Below are 21,617 nucleotides of genomic sequence, written 5' to 3' on the forward strand. Positions count from 1 at the left end.
ATCAACCAAATACTCTATTTTTTTTTCTTAAGAGGACTACTATGCTCCTTTGATAGTTGTTTTTTGATACCTATGTAGATTTTTTTAGAAGTCTCGTCAAGCTTCTATAAGTAAGTCTACAATGGTGCTTCTGTGATGCTATGCTAGCATCAAAAGAGTAGCTCCCTGACAGTTTTCTTGTAAGAAGAGCAGAAAGCTTCAGAGGTTTATATTGCTCCATATTTGTTCATGGCGAGAGTCCATTTCAATGGTGGAAGTACCCAGTTTAACTTTCCATAAGTCAGAACGATCTTCAAAAAGGAAATATGATATAAAGATATAAACGATTCAGCAAAAGACCCAGTATATAGGAAGTATTCCAAGATTTTACCTTCTCTCCATTTCCTGAAACAATTCTAAAATGCCATTTTGAGAAGAAGCTCCGTGAATATTTATGGTTTGAAAATTTGGAATAAGCGTAGATTCTAAAACAACAACCTCAACATTTTAAGTAATCTGAACAGAAGTCGCTGAAGGAAAAGAAAAGAAATATTTGATAAAGGCCAAAATGGACAAATAAACACCCATTCTTTCTTTCCCCTCTCAACTTCTCATTTATTGAAGTTTGATGGAAATCACCGCTATTTATTTGAAATTTTTTCAGGTATTTCTGCAACGTAAGGCTGAATATGTTGGAGTGGGGCAGAAATGTAGAATTGTGGAAATACTCACTGTCTCCCTGTTCCACAGGCAGCACGTGCGTCCCGGTTCGGACAATGCCTCCCTTTGCCATTATCTGCAAAAAAGGAAAGGAAAAGGAATTTGATTTGCTTGACAGAAATCTTATACCCCATGTCCCGCCCTTCATGTTTATGCTTGTTTTATTGAGCTCCAGCTGGCAATATTTAGCCCTAAGAGAAGTCGAACTTTCAACAGGAACATGGATAATAAGTCAAAGTAGTGATGGCTGAAGAATTTCGTAATTCCTTGCCCCACAGAGGGCTTTTGTCTATGGATGAGTCAATGAAGTGGCCTTCCTTCTCACCAGATAATAGAACACGAGCTCCTTCAGCTCCTGCAAGACCCGTCCATTCAGAATATAATATGCTTGGACTGTCTGAGTTTGGCTGCAGGGCAGTTCACGAGGCATGGGTTCTAGGTGGACAAAACTCTTGCTTAGGGAGAATACAAGATGAGCGGTGTGATCAGCTTCTTCGTGCTCTGCTGACAGCCACTGGTAGCCATAACAGGGACTAGGATCCTTGTGTTTGACCTAATGAATTTAAAAAAATGATATTATTTTCTAGATCAGATGTCATAGCGAATCAGTGTTCTCACAAAACTGCATTAGTTCACTGTCCTACCTCAACTAGTTCCTAGAAAGTTTTTGCTCCACAGTAAAGAGTGAGAATAGTGTTTATCTGTGTTGCAGATATTTACACTGCAGAGGCTCCTTGGATTGGTATTTAAATTTCTGAAGAGCATACATGGAGGCATCTTTTGCTCCGTTTAATTTGCTCGACATTTTTTGGGCCCCTTTGCCTATGCAGACAGAGACGTTGGAGCTCTAAAAGCTCATTGAGGAGACTAAATACTCTTCAGAAACTGAAGAACTACATTTCAGAAACCTATTTATAGTGGGTTTTAAATACGTATTATGAATAAATGTGATATTGCAGCCATAGAGGTCTGAGAACTCTTTCTATCAGTGGCTTTGGTTCATGAGTTGAGTTGGTGAATTTGTTGAAGTCCATCTCTCCTGGGCTGTCCTAGGCTGATTATTTTTAATGCTTTTTGTGGTTCTGGACTCTTAAGGTTCACAGGCCCTATTTGAGTTGCAGTTTAACTTTTCTCCATGTAGAAGTTTTTCCTTGTTCTTTTCAGGCTTCCTCTACCCTCATCCTCACCTCCCAAGTGGTGTGAATGAATCCTTGTATCAGTAAAACAGTTTATTTATATTTTCACATATTTTCTAATGATAATAGGTAAATGATTATCAAAAAGAGGGAGTATTTAAAAATAATATTTTTATTTTCAGGATGAGAACATTGCCTAGCACATAGAAAACATTCAAGACACTTCTTGATTGAATAAATGAATGAATGCTCAATTTTTTTTTAAAGATTTTATTTATTTATTTGAGAGAGAGAGAATGAGAGATACAGAGCACGAGAAGGAAGAGGGTCAGAGGGAGAAGCAGACTCCCCGCTGAGCCGGGAGCCCGATACGGGATTCGATCCCGGGACTCCAGGATCATGACCTGAGCCGAAGGCAGTCGCTTCACCAACTGAGCCACCCAGGTGCCCTGAATGCTCAATTTTTAATTATTAGGAGGCATGGGCTTTCATGCCGTCTATTTAAAGTGGAGTCAATATAATATATTATTTATCCTGTTTATTTATCATCATTATTATGTAATATCTATTGTGTATCCATATATCTCTTACTGTATATCTACATCTTCATTGATGAATAGAGAACTCTATGCTATACAAAGCAAGTTATATGGGTATAACAAAAACTTGGAGAAAATTAGAATAGCAGGACAAAAATAAAGTAAGAGCAATAATTTATAGAGTATATATACTTGAAAGTAAATGCTAGTGATGTTAAACTGGACTTTTACAATAATAATATTCAAGGTAAAGGGAGCTTACTAAGTGCTTTAATATATATTATCATTTTTTATAAGTAATTTTTATTTATTTTTATTTCAAAATAATGTATCAACTGTTAAAAAAGAAATTAAACATCACATTTAATCCCACCACCCTGCAAACTGAAGGGCGTTACATTTATTTATTTATTTATTTTCTATTTCCATAGGACTAAACTTGGAAATTTCATCACTTTTAGGTTGCAACCTTATTTCCAAGGTTTCTTCATGTCACTAGTAACTTCTTTTCAAACTTACCCTGACAGTGAGAGAGGTACCCATAATGTTGTTGGTGTTGATTGAGAACTGAACCAGGCCATGCTCATCAGTGGTAGCATTGGAGTTATAGTTAGCTTCAGTTGCTGTGATGAAGATGAGTTCATTTGGCATGGGGACACCTTTCCCATCCACTAGTTGAACCTGAAGATTAAAATCTGTGGATCAGTTATATGGTTAATACCCAGTAGTCACCAAACATTCATTTTATCACAAATATTTATTATGTCCTATATGTTGGACATGGTTTCAGGCATTGAGGCTACAGCGGTGAACAAAACAAAGTTCCTGCCATCATAGAAAAGAGATAGATGTTAAATAAATGCATAGATGTTATATATTTATTTAGTAGTAATCAGCCCTAAGACGAAAAATAAAGCACAGGTGGGGGGTGCCTGGATGGCTCAGTCGGTTAAGCATCTGATTCTTGATTTCGGCTCAGGTTGATCTCAGGGTTGTGGGATTGAGCTCTGCATTGGGCTCTGCACTGGGTGTGGGGCCTACTTAGGATTCTTTCTCTCCCTCTTCCTCTGCCCCTTCCCCCCCAAAGTAAAACAAAATAAAATAAAACAGTCTGAAAATTTAGCGAATCACAGAGCTGATGATAGGGGTGACCTGAAAAAAGTATTCTGTGGATATTTTGGAGGTGCCATGTACTATATAGAACCCTTGGAGAGTCACAGAGCACAAGTGTTAGATAGTAATGAAAATTCTTAACTCTTTAGCCAAATTTAGTTGACCCCCAAACACTTATTTTGTGACCAACCCTTACCTTTCTATGGGTTAGTGTTCTAAAATATAATAAGTGAACAAGTTAACAATTGCTAATGCATTACCCTATGTAGTTTTCTAGTTGGTTTTTATACATCTGCTTCTCAATCTAGACTTTCAAACGTCTGGAAGGTAGGCAGATATTATGAGGCACTTCCCATGTGAAAAATGCAAGGTTGAGGAGAATCATGCAGTATTGCATAAGGGCCTAAAGTCAAATTACTGCTAATATTGAACTCAGTAGTAGATGAGTAGTCCTATTCAGATTGCAAAGCTGATTATTTTTTTTCAGTAGAAGCTACTTTTGGTAGAAGGAAGCACAGTTGGAAGACTTGGATCCATATTTGTAATTGATTAATAAAATCTGAGTTTGCCAATGGACTATTGGCCGCACATACAAAGACAAGGATAGGTACAAAATTCTGATTCTGTTTTGATGAAAGAGTCTTATGACTAATGGGATAGTTACTTAGCAGGAATGAAATATCAAAAAAGTATAATATACCTCTGAGAAGTTAAAAATAAATGGACTATTCATTTTAGGAAGTGACTAAAGTTTCTCAAATCTTTTGCTGTCATAACATAATCAAAATATTCGAAAACATACTCCACCCCTCCTTAGTGGGGTCTAGTCCCTCGCTGTCTTATAGTGTCCACACCTAAAACTTTATAACATTTCCATTAAGAATATGATACACAGTAATTACACATTGATGGACATACAACTGCCATTCAGACTTCTGGAGTCAGAAAGATCCATCTGCAGATCCGCTTATAATACAAAAAATAACAATACACGGTATTTTGTAGATATATGAGAAAATTTATATTTTTAAAATCTGGAAGCCTTAAATAACAGTATTTTGCCCTTATGTGCACTGTTTTTTAAAAAATATATTCTTGCTATTATAGAGAAAATAATGTAAATATAATATCCATGAAAGAAACACCAGGTACAATGGAATCTTTTATACCTCAAAATAAAAATTAAAGCCATCTACCCACTCATTTCCATACAAATTTAGTGTTAGCAGGATAATGTAAGCGGCCACCATGAATTTTGAGATTCTTGTGAGAAATACAAAAATCTGAGACTACTGGTAAACCAAGAAAAGATTGAGTGATATCACACAATGCTTTTCCAAAGATGAAAAAAAAAACCACTTCTAATTTTGACGGTGCTTTCGCATAATTTTGTAGATTTCATATATCAATTTACAGAGGGACAGATTTATTTTTATGTGGTTTTATACTTTTGGTTACATTAGTCAATAGATAATAAACCAGGTCTGGTTTTAGCAGAATATGATGTACTTTTTAAGTGATAATACCAAATTTGATTTGTGACTTAGAAAATACTTCACCTGCCCAAAGAAGGGGATCCCTTGTCTAAAGTATGGGTCCACTTTCACGAATGAGAGTTTGGTTATGGTTCTTGTTATTCCAATGGATCCTTTTCCAGTTAATTCTACCTCTGGAAAAAAGAAAAAGAAAAAAATAAGTTTTTTTGGAAGGATGATCTCCCTGAACTTCTTACACTACTACTTCCCTTTCAGTTCATAGTTTGGCAAAGGAAATAAATCCATGTTCATTGTTTTTTCTCCCATACCCAAGTTGCATGCAAACCTGTTCCTTCTTCTTGGACCTTGGCCTCCACTTCAAGTTTCATTTCATATCCTTGTCTCTTCATCTGGAAGATCTTGGTTTTTATTTGCTGAGAGAAGCAGCCCTGGCTGTTCAGCTAGTAGGGGACAAAATAAAATACAAAAACATGATACTGGACAGATCAGTGGTCAATTAATCCAGTGAGATTTTTTGGGGGACAATATAAACTAGGAGTTTTCTATGATAAGAACACAATAAATATTCTCTATGGATTAATTATGATTGCATTTCATAATAGTATCTGGTTTATAATAGATATATTTCTTAGTGTCCGATAGTCCCTAGAGTTAATGAGATAGAAATGCCTTAAAAATTTGTGAGTAATCTTGCCGTAGCAGGGAGCTAACTTTTCACCAAAGTCGAGCTCCCCTTCCATAGTATATAGCTGTTGCTGGGAAGGGGCTGCCCATCTGGAGACCATGTCTCTTACCTCCCTGACACCTAGGAGGGGCCATGTGACAAGTTCTTGCTCATGGAAAGAAGGCAAAACCTATACCCTTTCCATCCAAATTGTAACAGGTATAATGCCTTTTCTTCTTCTTTCATACAAGTAGATGCCCAAGGCAGCTTTGGATGCCAAATATTGGAGATTGCTCAACTTTCATTATTCTGGGAGCTTGGTGAACCAAGAACACCCACAGTGGATAATTACAAGAAATAAATAACTCCCATTGTGCTAAATTGCTGATATTTAAAAATCAGTGTAGCTAACACAGAATTCCCCTATAGATTGCTCTCTTCCTGAGTTAGCACCATGTTGTAATTCACTGCTTATCAACAATGTCTCCATTGTTAGTCCCTAGAAGGAACTGTTTTCCACCTACCTGGTGACTGAATTTCTCACAGACGGCCTGTGATTCCCCACTATAGCAGCTAGAAGGGTTACTGTACTTTCTGCACACTCTCATCATCATATGTCCTGGGACGGGCTTCCCATATGTGTATCTGTCATAAGAACATTGCCGAATGAATCAAGCCGACATCGAACATCCCCATTTTCTACCTATTTCTATTCCCCCCCTTAGTGATAGTATGTTTACCTTCTGTTCTCTCTAATCTCTGCTGGGCTCTCACAGTTTTGAGAGCAAGTAAGCTAAGTTATGACCCTTTTTACAAAATCTCCAGTGCCACAGTCTTCTTTGATCATATCTTTTTTTCCCCTTTTTTATTTTTAATTTCATCTTTAAAAAGATATATTTATTATTACCAAAGCTACATCTGTTCTTAAAAGAAAAAAAAAGTACCAACAAAATGAAAATTAGAGCGAAAATGCGCTCAAGTCTAGTTAGGAATACAAACCATTAGTACAATGGTGTTCCCTTTCATTACTTTCTTCCGATGTGTAGCTCTCTTTATTTATATGGAATTTAACTTGTCTACTTTTTACAAAAATGGGGTTGTGCTATATATATACTTATATGTCATTGATGGTTGATGTGTTTTCAAGGGCATTTGTTTCCTTCCCTACCTGAAATATCCTCTGTATCTTTATTTGCAAGAGTATTGGCTCACCAGTTATGTGGGATCAGGAACTTGGGGGCGATTATTCTGAGACAGTTCAGGGACCCAGCTGAATCATGGTGCATTACATGTGTGGTCTTTAGGCAGGGCTGGTTTCTTCGCTCTGTTCTCTTTCTGCTAGTGCTACCCCTGGACTACAGGAGATGGGAGCATAGGATTTTAGAAACATGAATTTTCAAGGTTGAGAAGGACCAGACTGAGAGATCATGTCCAGTCTCATCAGTAAAAATGGTAGTGCTGAGAGGTATGTGACATGCCTTAAGGAGACCAATGACTCAGCTGAGATTTTGGTAATATGCCTATCTTTACAAATTCTGAATTTAAGCTGTTTTTCCACTAGGCATGCAAGGTCAGGTAAATGATCTGTTGATGATAGAATTTCCTCTACAACCTGGGGAAGGGAAAGTCAGTATACCCTTCAACACTATCCCATGTGTGTGTGTGTGTGTGTGTGTGTGTGTGTGTGTGTAGCTTTGTCACTTTCAGAATCAATCCTAGTAGATAGCTTCTCTAGGAACAGTTGCTTGCCCCATGATAGTTATAATAATACTGGTAAGACCATGAAGGAAAATAAGAAGGAAAAATAGAAAAGCAACAGGTGAGGAAGGTTCCAGAGATGGGATGAGCCCATGCATTTAAGGTCTTTGTGCTCTCACTGCTCCTAAAGAAATGAGTCAAAATATCCCAAATGATGAGTCTCCTTTAAGTAATTCTCTCAAAAGATTAAAAAATATGTAAACTCACAGGCCACATACTGACACATTCACGTCTTCTTCCAAGATAGTGATTATCTTTGGCATTGTTATTTGCACTTCAAACTTGGGAAGCACTGTTCATTGGAGATAAAGGAAGTCAGTGATTGTTTTTCAACTTTTGGGGAATTAGTATTTTCAGTAACAATTCCCTAATAATATTTTAGGGCTCTGAATATGCAGCTATACTCTCCAATACAACCACCTTACTACCAATGGATATTCTTTTTTTTTTTTTAAGATTTTATTTAATTATTTGAAAGGAAGAGAGAACATGAACAGGGGGAGGGACAAAGGGAGAGGGAGAGGGATAAGCAGACTCCTCGCTGGGCAGGGACCCTGGGATCATGACCTGAGCCTAAGGCAGATGCTTAACGGACTGAGCCACCCAGGTGCCCCTCAAATGGATATTCTGATTGAAGGACTGTGACAGATCACTGTAACCTTAATGAATTAGGGAAGACTTATCTAAAACAAGGCTGTTTTACATATTTTTTGAGATTAAAAATTAATACAAAATTAACCAAGCTATATGAAGTTCTATTCACAGATCACTGATGGTCTCATTGGAGTTAGACATAATTGATTCCACTCAAAGCTCAACCTCACACATAGGAAATAGAAGGACTCTAAATAAGCTCAAATTCTAGGCCCTAGAAGTTTAGATCTGAAGACAAATGCTCCATGACTTTTCATAATCCATACCAAATTCCTCCACGGTGAAGGCATGCTCTGTCATTCCACCCGATTCCTTCCACACGACCACCTTATAGGAGCCCTGAAAGGGCTCAGATGAGAGGGGAAAGCTCAATTGCTTGAGACCATTCTCTAATTTGAGTTTCTGCCATTGTGTGATGCGATTTCCTTTCGGGTCCTATGGATACAGTAATTGTAACTTATAATAGAGCTTAGAACATTAGAGACAATAAAAGAAATCTGTGGAAACTCCTATGTTAGCCACAAATAAACCAATCGGGTGGTGGTGAGGGGTGGGGGGGACAGATGAGTTAGAACCATCTAGTGCTATATGAGCTCAAAGGTTTCTCCCTCAATGACAAGTTCCTGGTATATTGTAAGAACCTCTCAAATATGAATATTTTCTCTAAATTTATTTAATTCAGTCTATGGAATGTTTCATGTTGCTTACCTGAATGTATACTAGTGGAATCTGAAAGACAAAAGAGAAATAAAGGGATGTAGAATTATTCTCAAAGAGTCTCAATTCTGATTTATAAGCAAGACAGCTTTATGTAGAATAACTCTATCTGTAGTAAAACAAAAAAAATCCAGGTTAAATTTTACAAAACTTTTAATCTATTTTAAGCAATTAATAAATAATATTAAGAACTTATTAGGCCATCAGCAACAAATATCCATGTGCACAGCCATTCAATAAGAATGGGATTTACTAACATTACTTAAATACTTATGGGCATCCTAGTGAGGAACACTCCTTTGTTAGGAAATTTTATAGGTTAAGAAATAAACACTAACAGAACTATAAGAACCATACTCAGACCCAAATATTGAGATGGTCACAGAATTCTTAGTTCTAAGAAAAAAGAGGAAGAATAGCTCCTCCACTATCAATGGTTAGTCATTTTTATTTTTATTTTTTTTTAAAGATTTTATTTATTTATTTGACAGAGAGACACACAGCGAGAGAGGGAACACAAGCAGGGGGAGTGGGAGAGGGAGAAGAAGGCTTCCTGCTGAGCAGGGAGCCCGATGTGGGGCTCGATCCCAGGACCCTGGGACCATGACCTGAGCTGAAGGCAGACACTTAACGACTGAGCCACCCAGGTGCCCCTGGTTAGTCATTTTTAAAAAACTAATATTTATTAAGTGCTTACCATGCGCTGTGCATCATTCTAGGTGCTGGGAGCACATCAATGCACAAAAGAACAATATATCTGCTCTCATGGAGCTTCCATTCTAATAGGGATGGATATATAAGAAAGACACACACACATATATTTGGGAGATACATATTTTATATATACTTAATATTTTATATTTATAATTTGATGTTGATATTTACTTGATGTTCAGTATTTATTTGAGATATATATCAATGATATATCAATCATATATCTCAAAGATAAAATATATATGTTAAACATATATCTATGTGTATATACATATGTATACACTTGATTTATATTAGGTAATGAAATGCTGAGAAGAAAAAATGAAGCAGGGTAAGGCTGCTAGAGTGACGGATGAGGTGTTTATTTTAGATAGAGGAATGGAAGTAGAAAATAGAAGATCAGCTTCAGGGTTACTGCAACAGCCTTGTTTAGAGGTGATATTGGCCAGGATGAGATTGTGGCAATTCAGGTTGTGAGAAAATAGAAATAGTCTGGATATATTTCAAGCTAACATGATTTTCTGATAAAGTGGATGTAGGTATGAGAGAAAAAGAGAAAACAGGGATTATGCGATAATTTTTTTTTTTTGAGATTTATTTATTTATTTTAGAAGGAGAGAGTGGGAGCGGGAGGAGGGGCAGAGGGAGAGGGAGAATCCTCAAGCCAAGCTCTGAGCACAGAGCCCAAAACTGGGCTCGATCCCAGGACTCTGAGATGATGACCTGAGCCAAAGTCAAGAGTCGGTTGCTTAACCAACTGAGCCACCCAGGTGCCCCATGACAAGCTTTTGTTTTAGGCGTTAGAAGGAAAGAATTGCCTCTGAGATAAGAAGATGTGGTGGAGCAGTAGATTTGGGAGAGAAAAATTAAGACTTGCTGGTTTGATGTCTGCATTAAAGTTGAAAGAGTTATCTCTTATAAATATCAGGTGTTAGTCTCAAAAAACAAACACTGATTACACTCTTCCTTGATAGAAGCGGTTCTGGTAGGTGTGTTTAGAAAAATTCTAAATTTTTGAGAAGTTATTTGATTTTAAGTTATTTCATGGAGTAGGCATGGCTATTGTTTAACATATCTTTCTAATTTGCCTAATGGAGAACTTTATAAAGTGTAAGTTTAATTGTGTGACAACTGACTAAGTACCAGTACCAAGATGGAAAGAATTAGCTACTTCTTTGACCCGGGATTCTGGTTTAAATGAGGATCTTGCACTATTGTAATGCGAGAAATCACTGCTAGTGATACCAGATTCTTCTTTGCCCTGGTCCTCCCCCAGCACCAAAACCAGGCTCCCAGATTGTTTACACAGATAATAATGATTCTAGATAGATATTTGGAGACTCACCAACTCATTCAGGGGGTGAAAATTTTCATCCAACGAGACAACACGAAACTTCACTGAAACAGAAATATTTTCCATGAGTCCCGGAAACCTTAAATCAGGCTTAGCAGCCGGCAAAAAAAAAAAAAAAAACTGTTAAAGAACCAGGACTATAGAGCCTTTGACTGGGGAAAATGCAGGGGAGGAAGGAGTTGTACTGACTGGAGGGCCTCTCCGTACCTCTCTGCCCTGGTTTGTAGATGGGTTTGTCTGTCTGGACAAAGACCAGACTCTCTTGGTTTTTAACCACCACTGTGGTCCGCCTTCTGAATTCTTGGGTTGGTCCTTTCACTTGGATAGTGAGGAACATGATCTCCTCATTGGACGGTGATCTTGGGACCTGAAATATAGGACAGACCCTGAGAACACATTCAGTCTTGCAAGTTTCCTTCTACACTCTCTGTTCCTCTCCTCCCTGGAGACCTGGCCCCTTTACTTCACTGCACCCCCTCATTTTCATCAGGGGAAGTTGGCATGGATAGGAATTATTTCCATCATTTTACAAATGGGGAGACAGAACAGAAGATGGAGGAAAATACATCAGCAAAAGAGGTCATAAGTGAGACTCACATCTCCTTATAGATCAGCCAATACAGTCTTGATTCAATAATTTTTTAAAAATTTTTTAATTTATTTGACAGAGAGAGAGGGAACACAAGCAGGGGGAGTGGAGAGGGAGAAGCAGGCTTCCCGCAAGGCAGGGAGCCCGATGCGGGGCTCGATCCCAGGACCCCGGGACCACGACCTGAGCCGAAGGCAGACGCTTAACGACTGAGCCACCCAGGCGCCCCTTGATTCAATTATATAATGAACTTTACCAAGTTGATGTTCTGTGCTAACGGGGCACGGTAGAAGCATATTTAAGGCTATGGGAAATGAAGCTACCATATCTTATTGGCTGTAGGCTGTAAGCATTTTACATATGGGCAACTCTGAAGAGATAGTGGATATTTGCTTATAGTAATTTCTACAATTTTCCCTCTTAATATGGGCTGATGTGTTCCTGTCAGACCACCACTGGAGGCTTATATCATGTGTTGGTCTAGTTTGCCTTATTAACATTTTTTCCATTTTAATTTAAGAAGTCACATTTTCCTTTTGTCTAGTGGATACTGCTTTTCCCCCCCTGGCTAATAGAAATTTTCTTTGATCATTAAGTTGATTTTTAATACGCCTTTACGTATTTGTCTCCCATGGTTGGAAATTCATGCATTGCTTCGTACTTTCTATGCATAGTTGCTATATTTAGATTTCTTTCTGAAGTCTTTGCCAGGCTTTCAAAGCTTTATCTTGACTGAATTCTAGATGCCTATGATCCTAACCAGTAGAATCAAGTATATGAAGTCAAATAGGCAAACTCACAGTGAAGGAGACACAGTGGAATAAGTCCTTCTCCACCAGCAGGTCAGTGAAGAGGCTCCTGTTCTCCCTGAGAGACTCCAAGGAAGCACTTACAGTCACTGTCTCATTCAAGTAGCTCAGAAGGAGGCAGCCCTTCTCAGGGGTTTCAGAGTGGAGCAGGGAGGGGACCAGGACCATGTACTGCCTGGGAATGGGGGGAGTCCAGTTAGAGGAGAGTGTAAGAGGAGAGTTATTGTTATCACCAGCACTATTTTCCATCATAATGATTGTTACTATCATTCGTTTGATACCAAGAGAGGATATATTGAAGAACATGACATTGATCTCTGCTGTTGAATGGCATGCATGAAAATTATTCCCTGTTCCATCATCAGTGCCATGGCAATGAACATTTTGCTGGAAGTGAGCTTTAAATAAATTAAAACTTGCTAGGATACCTCACTTTAAGGAACACAATATGTGAGCATCTGAATTCAAATAAAATATATGGTAATGATGTTTATTCATGTTGTAAATCTATTTTACACTAGGATTGCTGTAAAAAGCAAGCAAATCTCAAGAGAGGCACTATAAAAATCAATCAATAAACAGTATTTTCATTGGTTATATATATTCAACAACCCTGTGAAAATGGTATGGCAAATACTTTCTTCCACTTTACAGATATGGAATCTGAGGCTCAAAGAAAGTGAGTCATTAGTTTAAAGTCTCAGTTGTGGTAAGTAACTAATGAAATCTTCATGTTACTTAACCCTGGCTGTTTGCATTTTAAATATTTGCCTTTCAGCTCATGGCTAGACAATGGTTCCACCCAAAAATGGCCTTCTAGTGATGGAATTTTGGGTCTTGGTAACTCAATGAGCAGAACAGAAACTTTGCCAATACCCTCATATATAATTTTATTGACTATGTAGTTTTCAAACATTTTTGCTCACAGAACTCCTAAAATAATTTTTAGACACTATGCATTCCTTACATTTTTTCAAGTAAACATCTATATTTTTATCACAAATAATAGCAAAAGATATTATTTTTGATGACATTTTAAGTTAAATCTTAGTCTTCTATAAGTTTTCGATGGATTCTTAAATATCATAGTGATAAGATACCCAGTATGACCTTCTTAAAAAATACATCAAAAGGTTCTTTTTGTATGATCAGAAATTTAACATCTTTCCTTTTTTTCCTCCTTAAACTTGAATTACCATGCCACTTACAACATAGAAGTTTAGCCTATGATTTTTTATGCTTTGAAATATTTTTATGGATGACTCTTAGTTCTTTATTAAGTATATATATGTGTATATATATATAGACATATACTCATATATATGTAATATTATATATGGGTGCTTAATTTAACATTAATTCTTTATGTGACCATAAAGCTTTTCTTCTGGATTGAATTATTTTCAAGTCTTACTAGTATATAACTGATCAAAACAAAATAAATGTATTATAATATTCACACATATTAGATATAAAATAAAAATATTTTTGAAACACATTTTTAATAAGAACAATGAGCTGTTTTTACGTATCCATGGATGGATATTCCTTAATTGCAAGAATTGAATGAGGCTTAACATTAGTTCTGTTGCTGTTTTTAGTTTGTAGGGACATGAGTGCCATGAAAAATTGTTTACATAAAGTAAATAAAATACAGATAAAACAATTATATCATTGTTGCCAGTTCTTGGAACTCCTTCTGCATTAGGTACCAAAAATCACCCAGTACCTATTATCAAGAATTACTTCTAATCATCTATCAGTGGGTATTTCCTTTAGATCCCCCTTCAACTTTGTTGAAACAAAGAATTCATCACCACATAATCTGCAAAAGAATTTTCTCCCTCATTGTTAGAATCCTTTGCTTTCTCAACATCAGCATCAGTATTTCAAATTGTTCCCTTATTAGTATTTCAAATTATTCCACCTTATAGATTTTTATACTCCAGGACAATGCTTCATAGTAACATCTGATTGAGGGAGAGGTTTGTCTTTCTTTTACAAAGTGGAAGATGGGCAATTAAGAAAGAAGTAAGGAAGGATAAATAGCATGGTCTCGAGCAAATCATTCTGAATGTGAGGATCTGAAAATTGTTTCCTTTATAAGTATCAATTGCCAATGCCCCTTTGAAAGTCTTTGTATATCCCTAGAAAATTTAGAAAGTCAGGGATTCAGAGTTGGAGAAAAATAGTTAAGAATAAGTAAAGAATGAATAAACCAGATTTATGAAATCTCATCATTGGAAGAGACTTTAGAGATAAGAAGGTGACAGTTTTATGGGAAAGACAAATGAATCGTCTAAATGAGAATCAAAGGAATCTTTTTTAAGGAAAGGATTCTTCATGTTCTCTGTGAAACTCACGGTTTTCCAGAGACTGAGGCATCTGCAGGCAGGAAGACCAGAAGGAGGAGAAAAAGGTTTGGATGAACTAGTTTGTTCTTCCCCATGCTGCAGGGAAAATGGCCCTGAGGAGACCAGACTGTATTGTACCCTGCTCCCTGCAACTGGTCTGGTCCCAAACATTCCTCAGAGCAACTAGGCTTTATACTGCTCCTGGTGCAAACAGGAAGTTCCACCCACACATGGTGTCTAAACAAAGTAGAGGTTTCTGACCGGTCTCTGAAAGGGTCATTGCTCTCAGGGGCCTAATTACAGTCAAGGTTATTTCCGGATGGGCTGAATAGAATTCCTGGAGGGATAAAATCCACATTACCGTTAGTGCTCACTTTCTCTGGGTTTTACTGTGAAGCAGCTAATCAGCTTTTCAACCCCTTCTCTCTCTTACTCCCTCGGTCCACTTCCCCACTGCTCCTTTTATGGTTTTCCTCACATCTCTTGCCTGAATAGTTGGCAAGGGAAGCTACAATTTAAGCAACACTGGACAGGCTCAAAATAGCTATTTCACTTCAAGTCAGCATGCCTGCAAGTCCTCCATTAAATATGCTTACTCAAATGTTGAAGCACTTTCAGAATTCAATAGTTCCCTATGGAAATGGTATTGGATTACAGTAATAGGTTTTTGACCTTAGGGATATTACCTGATTGTGGATGAAGAGCCAGACCCTGGAAGAATGATGATAGAAAATATTTTCCTGTATTAAGAAAGTGAAAAGATGAAAAAAGAAGTAGCAGGACCTCAAAAAAAAAAAAAAAAAAGGCTTTGACCTACTGTGCATAAAAAAGAACCCAATTTATCATCTACTATGCAAACAAATTTTGTTACAGTCTTCTAAATATGCTACTCCTCAACAATCCCTAATCAGATAAACTATTTCATCCATCCATTCATCTGGTTGTTTTATAAGTAATTATTGAGCCTAGTAAGGCTAGGTATCATGCAAAATTATGGAGATGGAGTGGTCAAATATGTAGAAACAGATATGCACTAAAAGGTCTTATGTTCTATGAGTGTGAAAGCAGACAAATAAGCAAAGGATAAAAATACAGTAGGCAAACAGTATTTATTTGGACCCCTGAAATACAAATGTTTATTTACTTGTCCAAAAGATTCCTTAACTTTTCCTCATTTAAAAAATTCTTTTCTTTTTTGCTCTTCAGCTTGGGTGTTTTCTATTACTACCTTGTCTTCAGATCTTTGATATATTTTTCTGCATCTCCTAATCTACTCTTGATTTCCTCTAGTGTATTTTTATTGGTTATTGTGTTCTTCAACTGTGATTGGTTCTTTTTTATATTTTGTATCTTTTTATTTGGGAATAGCAGTGCACTGAGTCATTCATGAATCCAGCATTGCCAGGATCACCTTTTGGACATGTTCCTATATGGAGTGTATAACATGCAGCACAAAGCACTAAATATGGTGCTTTACTAAAATCAATGGTATGGTTTAATTCACTCAGATATCACTATTACCAACAACTGTTGTGCATGTTTCCTTTAGGAGTGTGTCACGCACGGCACATACTGCTGATCAATGTGTACACTGAGATAGCACTCTACTGATTCTTTCAAGCGTCTAGCACTCTTAGAAATATCTTTTGTGCATGGGTTTTTATGGAATGTTACCTATCTATTTACTTTTTGAGTATAGTTGACATACCCTATTACATTGGTTTCAGGTGTACAACATAGTGACAAATTGTGGACATTATGCTATGTCCACAAGTGTCAGCCATCTGTCCCTATAGATTGCTATACAGTATCATCGATGATATTCCGTATGCTGTGCCTTTTATTCCTGTGACTTATTCCTTCCATAACAGGAAGCCTGTACCTCCCTCTCCCCTTCACCCATTTTGCCCATCATGCCCTCCCCAACTCCCACTGGAGAGGGGAATACAGTTTGTTCTCTGTATTTATAGGTCCCATTCTTCTTTTATTTTTCATACATTTTTTTAAGGATTCCACTTATGAGTGAAATCATATGGTATTTGTCTTCCTCAGTCTGAGAGACTGAGCATAATACCCTCACTTAGGGTAATACCCTCAAGGTCCATTCATGCTGTCTCAAATGGCATGATCTCGTCCTTTTGGTAGCCAAACATTATTATCGAAATTCAGGATGCTGTGAGACCACATAAGAGGGGCACATAACCCATTCTTGGGCTTGGAAAGGAAATCTATGGCAAGGTCAATTTTTAAAAAATATTTTATTTATTTATTTGACAGAGAGACACAGCGACAGAGGGAACACAAGCAGGGGGAGTGGGAGAGGGAGAAGCAGGCTTCCGGCTGAGCAGGGAGCCCGATACGGGGCTCGATCCCAGGACCCTGGGATCATGACCTGAGCCGAAGCACATGCTTAACGACTGAGCCGCCTAGGCACCCGTACAGCCAAATTTTAATTAAGCTCTGAAGTATGAGTAGTGTTTAGCCAGAGGAAAGAAGCAGATGAAAAATGTATTCTTAAGCACCTAAGGAATGACTTATACAAAGGCTCAGGAGGTGAGAATAATCATGACACATTCAGTGAAATGAAAAGTACTTGGTTTAGAAAAAAAATGCCCATGTATTCAGGAAAGTGGTTAAGCTGGCCTCAAATCAAAAAGGAACTTGTTGGCACTATTAAGGTGCTTGGGGAGGGATCAGTGGAGTCACTTCTCTGGCTTTGCTTCTCGGAAAGATCACTTTTACTGAAATTTGGAAGACTGACTGAAAGGAGACAATCCAGGAGGCAGAGAGTCCAATTTGGGAATTAATTCAATTATATAGGTGAGAGATGATGGTAATTTTGAACTAGGGCATTCACGATCACATTAGAAAAAGATTGATAGATTTATATCATATTTAAGAGTTCTATACAATTTTGAAGTATTTCGCAAATACTTACTGTTAAAAAACTGAGGTAAAAGGATAAGATAGGAAAGAAAGTAGGGGAAAGAAGAAAGGCAGTTCCTGGAAAAGAAAGCAAGGGAGCAAAATGCAGGAAAACTCATGCCATTAAAAACAAGGGAGGATTATTCGGGAATTGCGGAAATAATAGGATTAGGAGGTATATGGGTTTTAACAGAAATACATAGAAAAAATGTTTCCATTGTATTGGTATAGTGCTTGCCAGGGACTGAATATAGCTCCTCTAGTGGTAACAACTGTTACACTTGGTTTACTTCGGGTAGGTGAAGAGAACATTCAGGATAGTGTAGCTCCTGATAGTGAAATCAAGGACATTTCAGCTGCTTACGTGTTAACCGCCTTCAAAGCCAGAAAGCTTAATGAATGGCCTACTGTATTCACTCTATCAGAGAGTGCATTTGCTTTGTCTTGGCGCGAGTACCCTGAGGAAAATTTGGGAGTTCGGACACTATGTATCTCCAGAGTCTCTCAAATATCAGAGTGTTTCTCCTTTGTGCTCTCATTAACCTTCCTTAATTTTTGTTGGGAAAAATATTTGAATGTACAAAGATAAACAGCGTAACACACCCTCAGATTGCTTCTATTCAAACAATATGCTTGGCATAGTTTCTCAAAATTATCAAAAAGCTTAATGTCTTATCTTTTAAGTTAAAGTCCATTTGTTCCTTTGTTTCTAAGGAGTACTGATATCTGCAAATAATCTGTTTTATGGGATTTTACGTTGCGATACAGAGGAATAAGTGCCTGAATTAAAGCAACTTATTACAAACAATAGAACTCAGTGACTGTCCTTACAATACTTTTGGGCACATAGAAGTATTTTTGTATGATGAGTCCATAGTGAATTTGCTAGGGCAAAGAGTGTACACCTTTATTTTTTAGAAGATTTTATTTATTTATTTGACAGAGCAAGAGAGCACAAGCAGGGGGAGCAGCAGAGGGAGAGGGAGAAGCAGACTCCCCACTGAGCAGGGAGCCTGACACGGGGCTCGATCCCAGGACCCTGAGATCATGACCCGAGCCGAAGGCAGAAGCTTAATGACTGAGCCACCCAGGCGCCCCGAGTGTACACCTTTAAAACTTTCTAGTATTGTCACGTCAGCTTTCTAAAATGACTTTGCCAATTATCTTTTTTTAAAAGATTTATTTATTTATTTACTTATTTGAGAGAAAGAGTGAGCAGAGAGAGAGAGAGAGAGAGAGAGAGAGAGAGAGCATGAGCGGGGGGAGGAGCCAGATTCAGGACTCGATCCCAGGACCTTGGAATCATGACCTGAGCCAAAGGCAGATGCTTAACTGACTGAGCCACCCAGGCGCCCCTTGCCAATTATCTTCTACCAGCAATGCCCAAGACTACTTTTCCACATCTTTTAGAATTTTCCCAATCTGATAGGGAGGGGTGCATTATATATTTCTTTTCTTTTGTAAGGATATGATTACTAGTGATGTACTGCATCATTGTCACTTGTAGGAAATCTGTTGCTTGCACATTAACTTCGTCTAGGGCTTTTATTTTCTGATTAGGAAGTCCTTTTGCATCCCAAAATTGTAAAAAATATTCTGCTATATTGTTTTCCTGACTTAAGTATTTGCATTTTATATTTTTATCTTTAACTATATGCAGTTCATTTTTGAATATGAAGGAAGGTAGGGGATATGTTGCAGGGTGGATTTTCCTTTGGTGAATGAAAAATTGTGTGTGTGTGTGTGTGCCATGTGAATCTACTTTGTTCTCTGAGGCTCTCATGTTCACTGTTGAACTTTTTAGTGTCAGAAACTTCATTTTATTTATTTATTTGGGAAAGAGGGAGAGAAAGGGAGAGAGACAGGGATGGGGGGAAGGGCAGGGGGAGAGGGAGAGAGAGAATCTTAAGCAGGCTCCACGCCTAGTGCAGAGCCCGATGTAGGGTTCGATCTCACGACCCTGAGATCATGACCTGAGCTGAAATCAACAGTTAGATGCTTAACTGACTGAGAGCCACCCAGGCACCCTAGAACCTTCATTTTAGAGAGTTATATTTAGTCTAGGAGGAAACAGTGGAGTCAGATTTTAAGAATAGGAAAAAGGTGAAATTATATGTCAAGCTTTAATTACTGAGATGTTAAAGACAATACTAACAACAACAGAGGTGATAGCTAGTAATTACATAGTACACACTATACGGATGAGCTGAGTAATGTTCTAAGAGCTTTAAATGTTCTAATTTATTTGTTTTTTGTCATGCCCAAAGGTTATTTAACCATTAGTTGAATTGTGGGTTATTTAAATAACCCACAATTTCTAGTACTACTATAGCAATGTTTAAAAAATAAATAATGGAATATATTTTGTAAGATATTATTAAAAGCTGTTAAGTTGTAAAAGTCATTGTTCTTATAATTCATGTGTTTTCATGGCAAGTTACAAATATGTAGTCTCATCACTTAATTTGAAATAATACAGTATAATTTGGAGGTAAAATCATGTTATTTACAAAGCAAAGAGTATGAAAAAATGGTGTTCCTTTAATAAGTGTGTGTATATAAAATTCTGGTTTTCAGGGTTTGGTAACTGCAATATTGTGATTTATAAGAATATGCATTTGGTCATTCAGATGACCAAATATACATTTCCCATTTATATTTGGTCTTTGTCTATGGTTCCTGACTCACAACTCCCAACCCTTGGAATTTCCTAATGTTGAGAGTGACAAATATGTTTCTTTTTATGTTTATGAGATGACTTTTAAACCCCACCTAAGGGTGGGGGTCTGATTGCCAGGAGAACTAATCATGTGATTAGAACATTGGAACTTTCAGTCCTCTACTCCCATACCCTGATGCTTGGGGAGGGGAGAGGGACTGAAGGTTGAATCAATCACTCGTGGCCAATGCTTTAATCAATCATGACTATGTAATGAAGTCTCCATAAAAACTCAGGAGAATTGGGTTTGGAGAGCTTCTTGGCTGGGCTGGAGAGCCAAGAGGATGCTGTACTCAGAGAAGGCATGGAAACTCCACACCCCTTTCCACATACCTTGCCCCAGACATCTTTTCCATTTGGCTGTTCCTGAGTTACATCCTTTTATAATAAACTGGTAATCTAGTAAGTAAAATGTTTCTCTGAATTCTGTGAGCTGCTCTAGCAAATTAATCTAACCCAGTGAGGGGGCCATTGGAACCTCCAAACTGTAGTCAGAAGCATAGGTAACAGCCTGAGCTTACAACTGGTGTTTGAGGTGGTGGTGATGGAGCAGTCTTGTAGGACTGAAACCTTAACCTGTGGAATCTGGTGCTATTTCCAGGTAGATAATGTCAGAATTGTGTGGAATTATACAACACCCAGCGGGTACCTGGAGATTTGCTTGTATGTGTGTGGGGGGGCGGATTGCCCCTTCCCCATTAAAATTGGGTCCAGGAGCCCAAAAAGAGCAATGATCATGAATAACTTTACTAATTAGTTAGACATAATGATGTAATTTTCCCACGTAATTAAAAAGTATGGTGTAGACTGCTAACATTTTAATTTTTTGGTAATTGTTTATGTTGCAATTTTCTTTTCTTTTTTGTTTTTGTTTTTGTTTTGGATATATACTCAAAAGTGAGATTGCTGGATCATATGGTAGTTCTATGTTTAGATGTTTGAGGAACCACCATGCTCTTCCCCAGAGCAGTTGCACTGTTTTACAATGCCACCAACGGTGGTCAGAGTTCCAGTTTCTCCACATCCTCATTTTTGTTTGTTTGTTTGTTTTTGATAGTAGCCATCCTAATGGGTGTGAGATAATATATCACTATGGTTTTGATTTGCATTTCTCTGATGATTAGTGATGCTGACATGTTCTTGTGTGTTTATTAGCCATCTTTGGAGAAATGTTTTGCAAGCTTTTTGCTCATTTAACAAATCTGGTTATTTGATTTTTTTATTGCTGAGTTGTAGGACTTCTTTATATATTATAGATATTAACCCCTAATCAAATATATGATTTGCAAGTATTTTTTGTCATTCCATAGAATGTGTTTTCACTCTGTTGATCATGTCCTTTGATGTACAAAAGTTTTTAAGTTTGATGTAGTCCCA

General features: G+C 37.5%; 1 protein-coding gene across 1 annotated transcript in view; it reads right to left on the reverse strand.

The window, feature by feature from the left end:
• Positions 1-14,691, reverse strand: part of LOC114221675 (alpha-2-macroglobulin-like) — a 60,611-nt gene extending 45,920 nt beyond the window's left edge. The window contains exons 1-13 of the mRNA XM_088025702.1: positions 14,606-14,691; positions 12,234-12,417; positions 11,052-11,211; positions 10,836-10,888; positions 8,768-8,788; positions 8,326-8,494; positions 7,613-7,697; positions 6,172-6,292; positions 5,309-5,423; positions 5,047-5,156; positions 2,894-3,055; positions 1,025-1,252; positions 712-775 (exon numbers count right to left, since the gene is read on the reverse strand). Of these exons, the coding sequence (XP_087881828.1) occupies positions 712-775; positions 1,025-1,252; positions 2,894-3,055; positions 5,047-5,156; positions 5,309-5,423; positions 6,172-6,292; positions 7,613-7,697; positions 8,326-8,494; positions 8,768-8,788; positions 10,836-10,888; positions 11,052-11,211; positions 12,234-12,417; positions 14,606-14,691 (1,558 nt within the window). The remainder of the gene's footprint in view (positions 1-711; positions 776-1,024; positions 1,253-2,893; positions 3,056-5,046; positions 5,157-5,308; positions 5,424-6,171; positions 6,293-7,612; positions 7,698-8,325; positions 8,495-8,767; positions 8,789-10,835; positions 10,889-11,051; positions 11,212-12,233; positions 12,418-14,605) is intronic.
• Positions 14,692-21,617: the final 6,926 nt, after the last annotated feature.

Source organism: Eumetopias jubatus, unplaced genomic scaffold (assembly GCF_037043125.1).
Source record: "Eumetopias jubatus isolate StellerSeaLion01/CBP00866 unplaced genomic scaffold, mEumJub1_p1.0 scaffold_8, whole genome shotgun sequence".
NCBI classification, from domain to species: domain Eukaryota; kingdom Metazoa; phylum Chordata; class Mammalia; order Carnivora; family Otariidae; genus Eumetopias; species Eumetopias jubatus.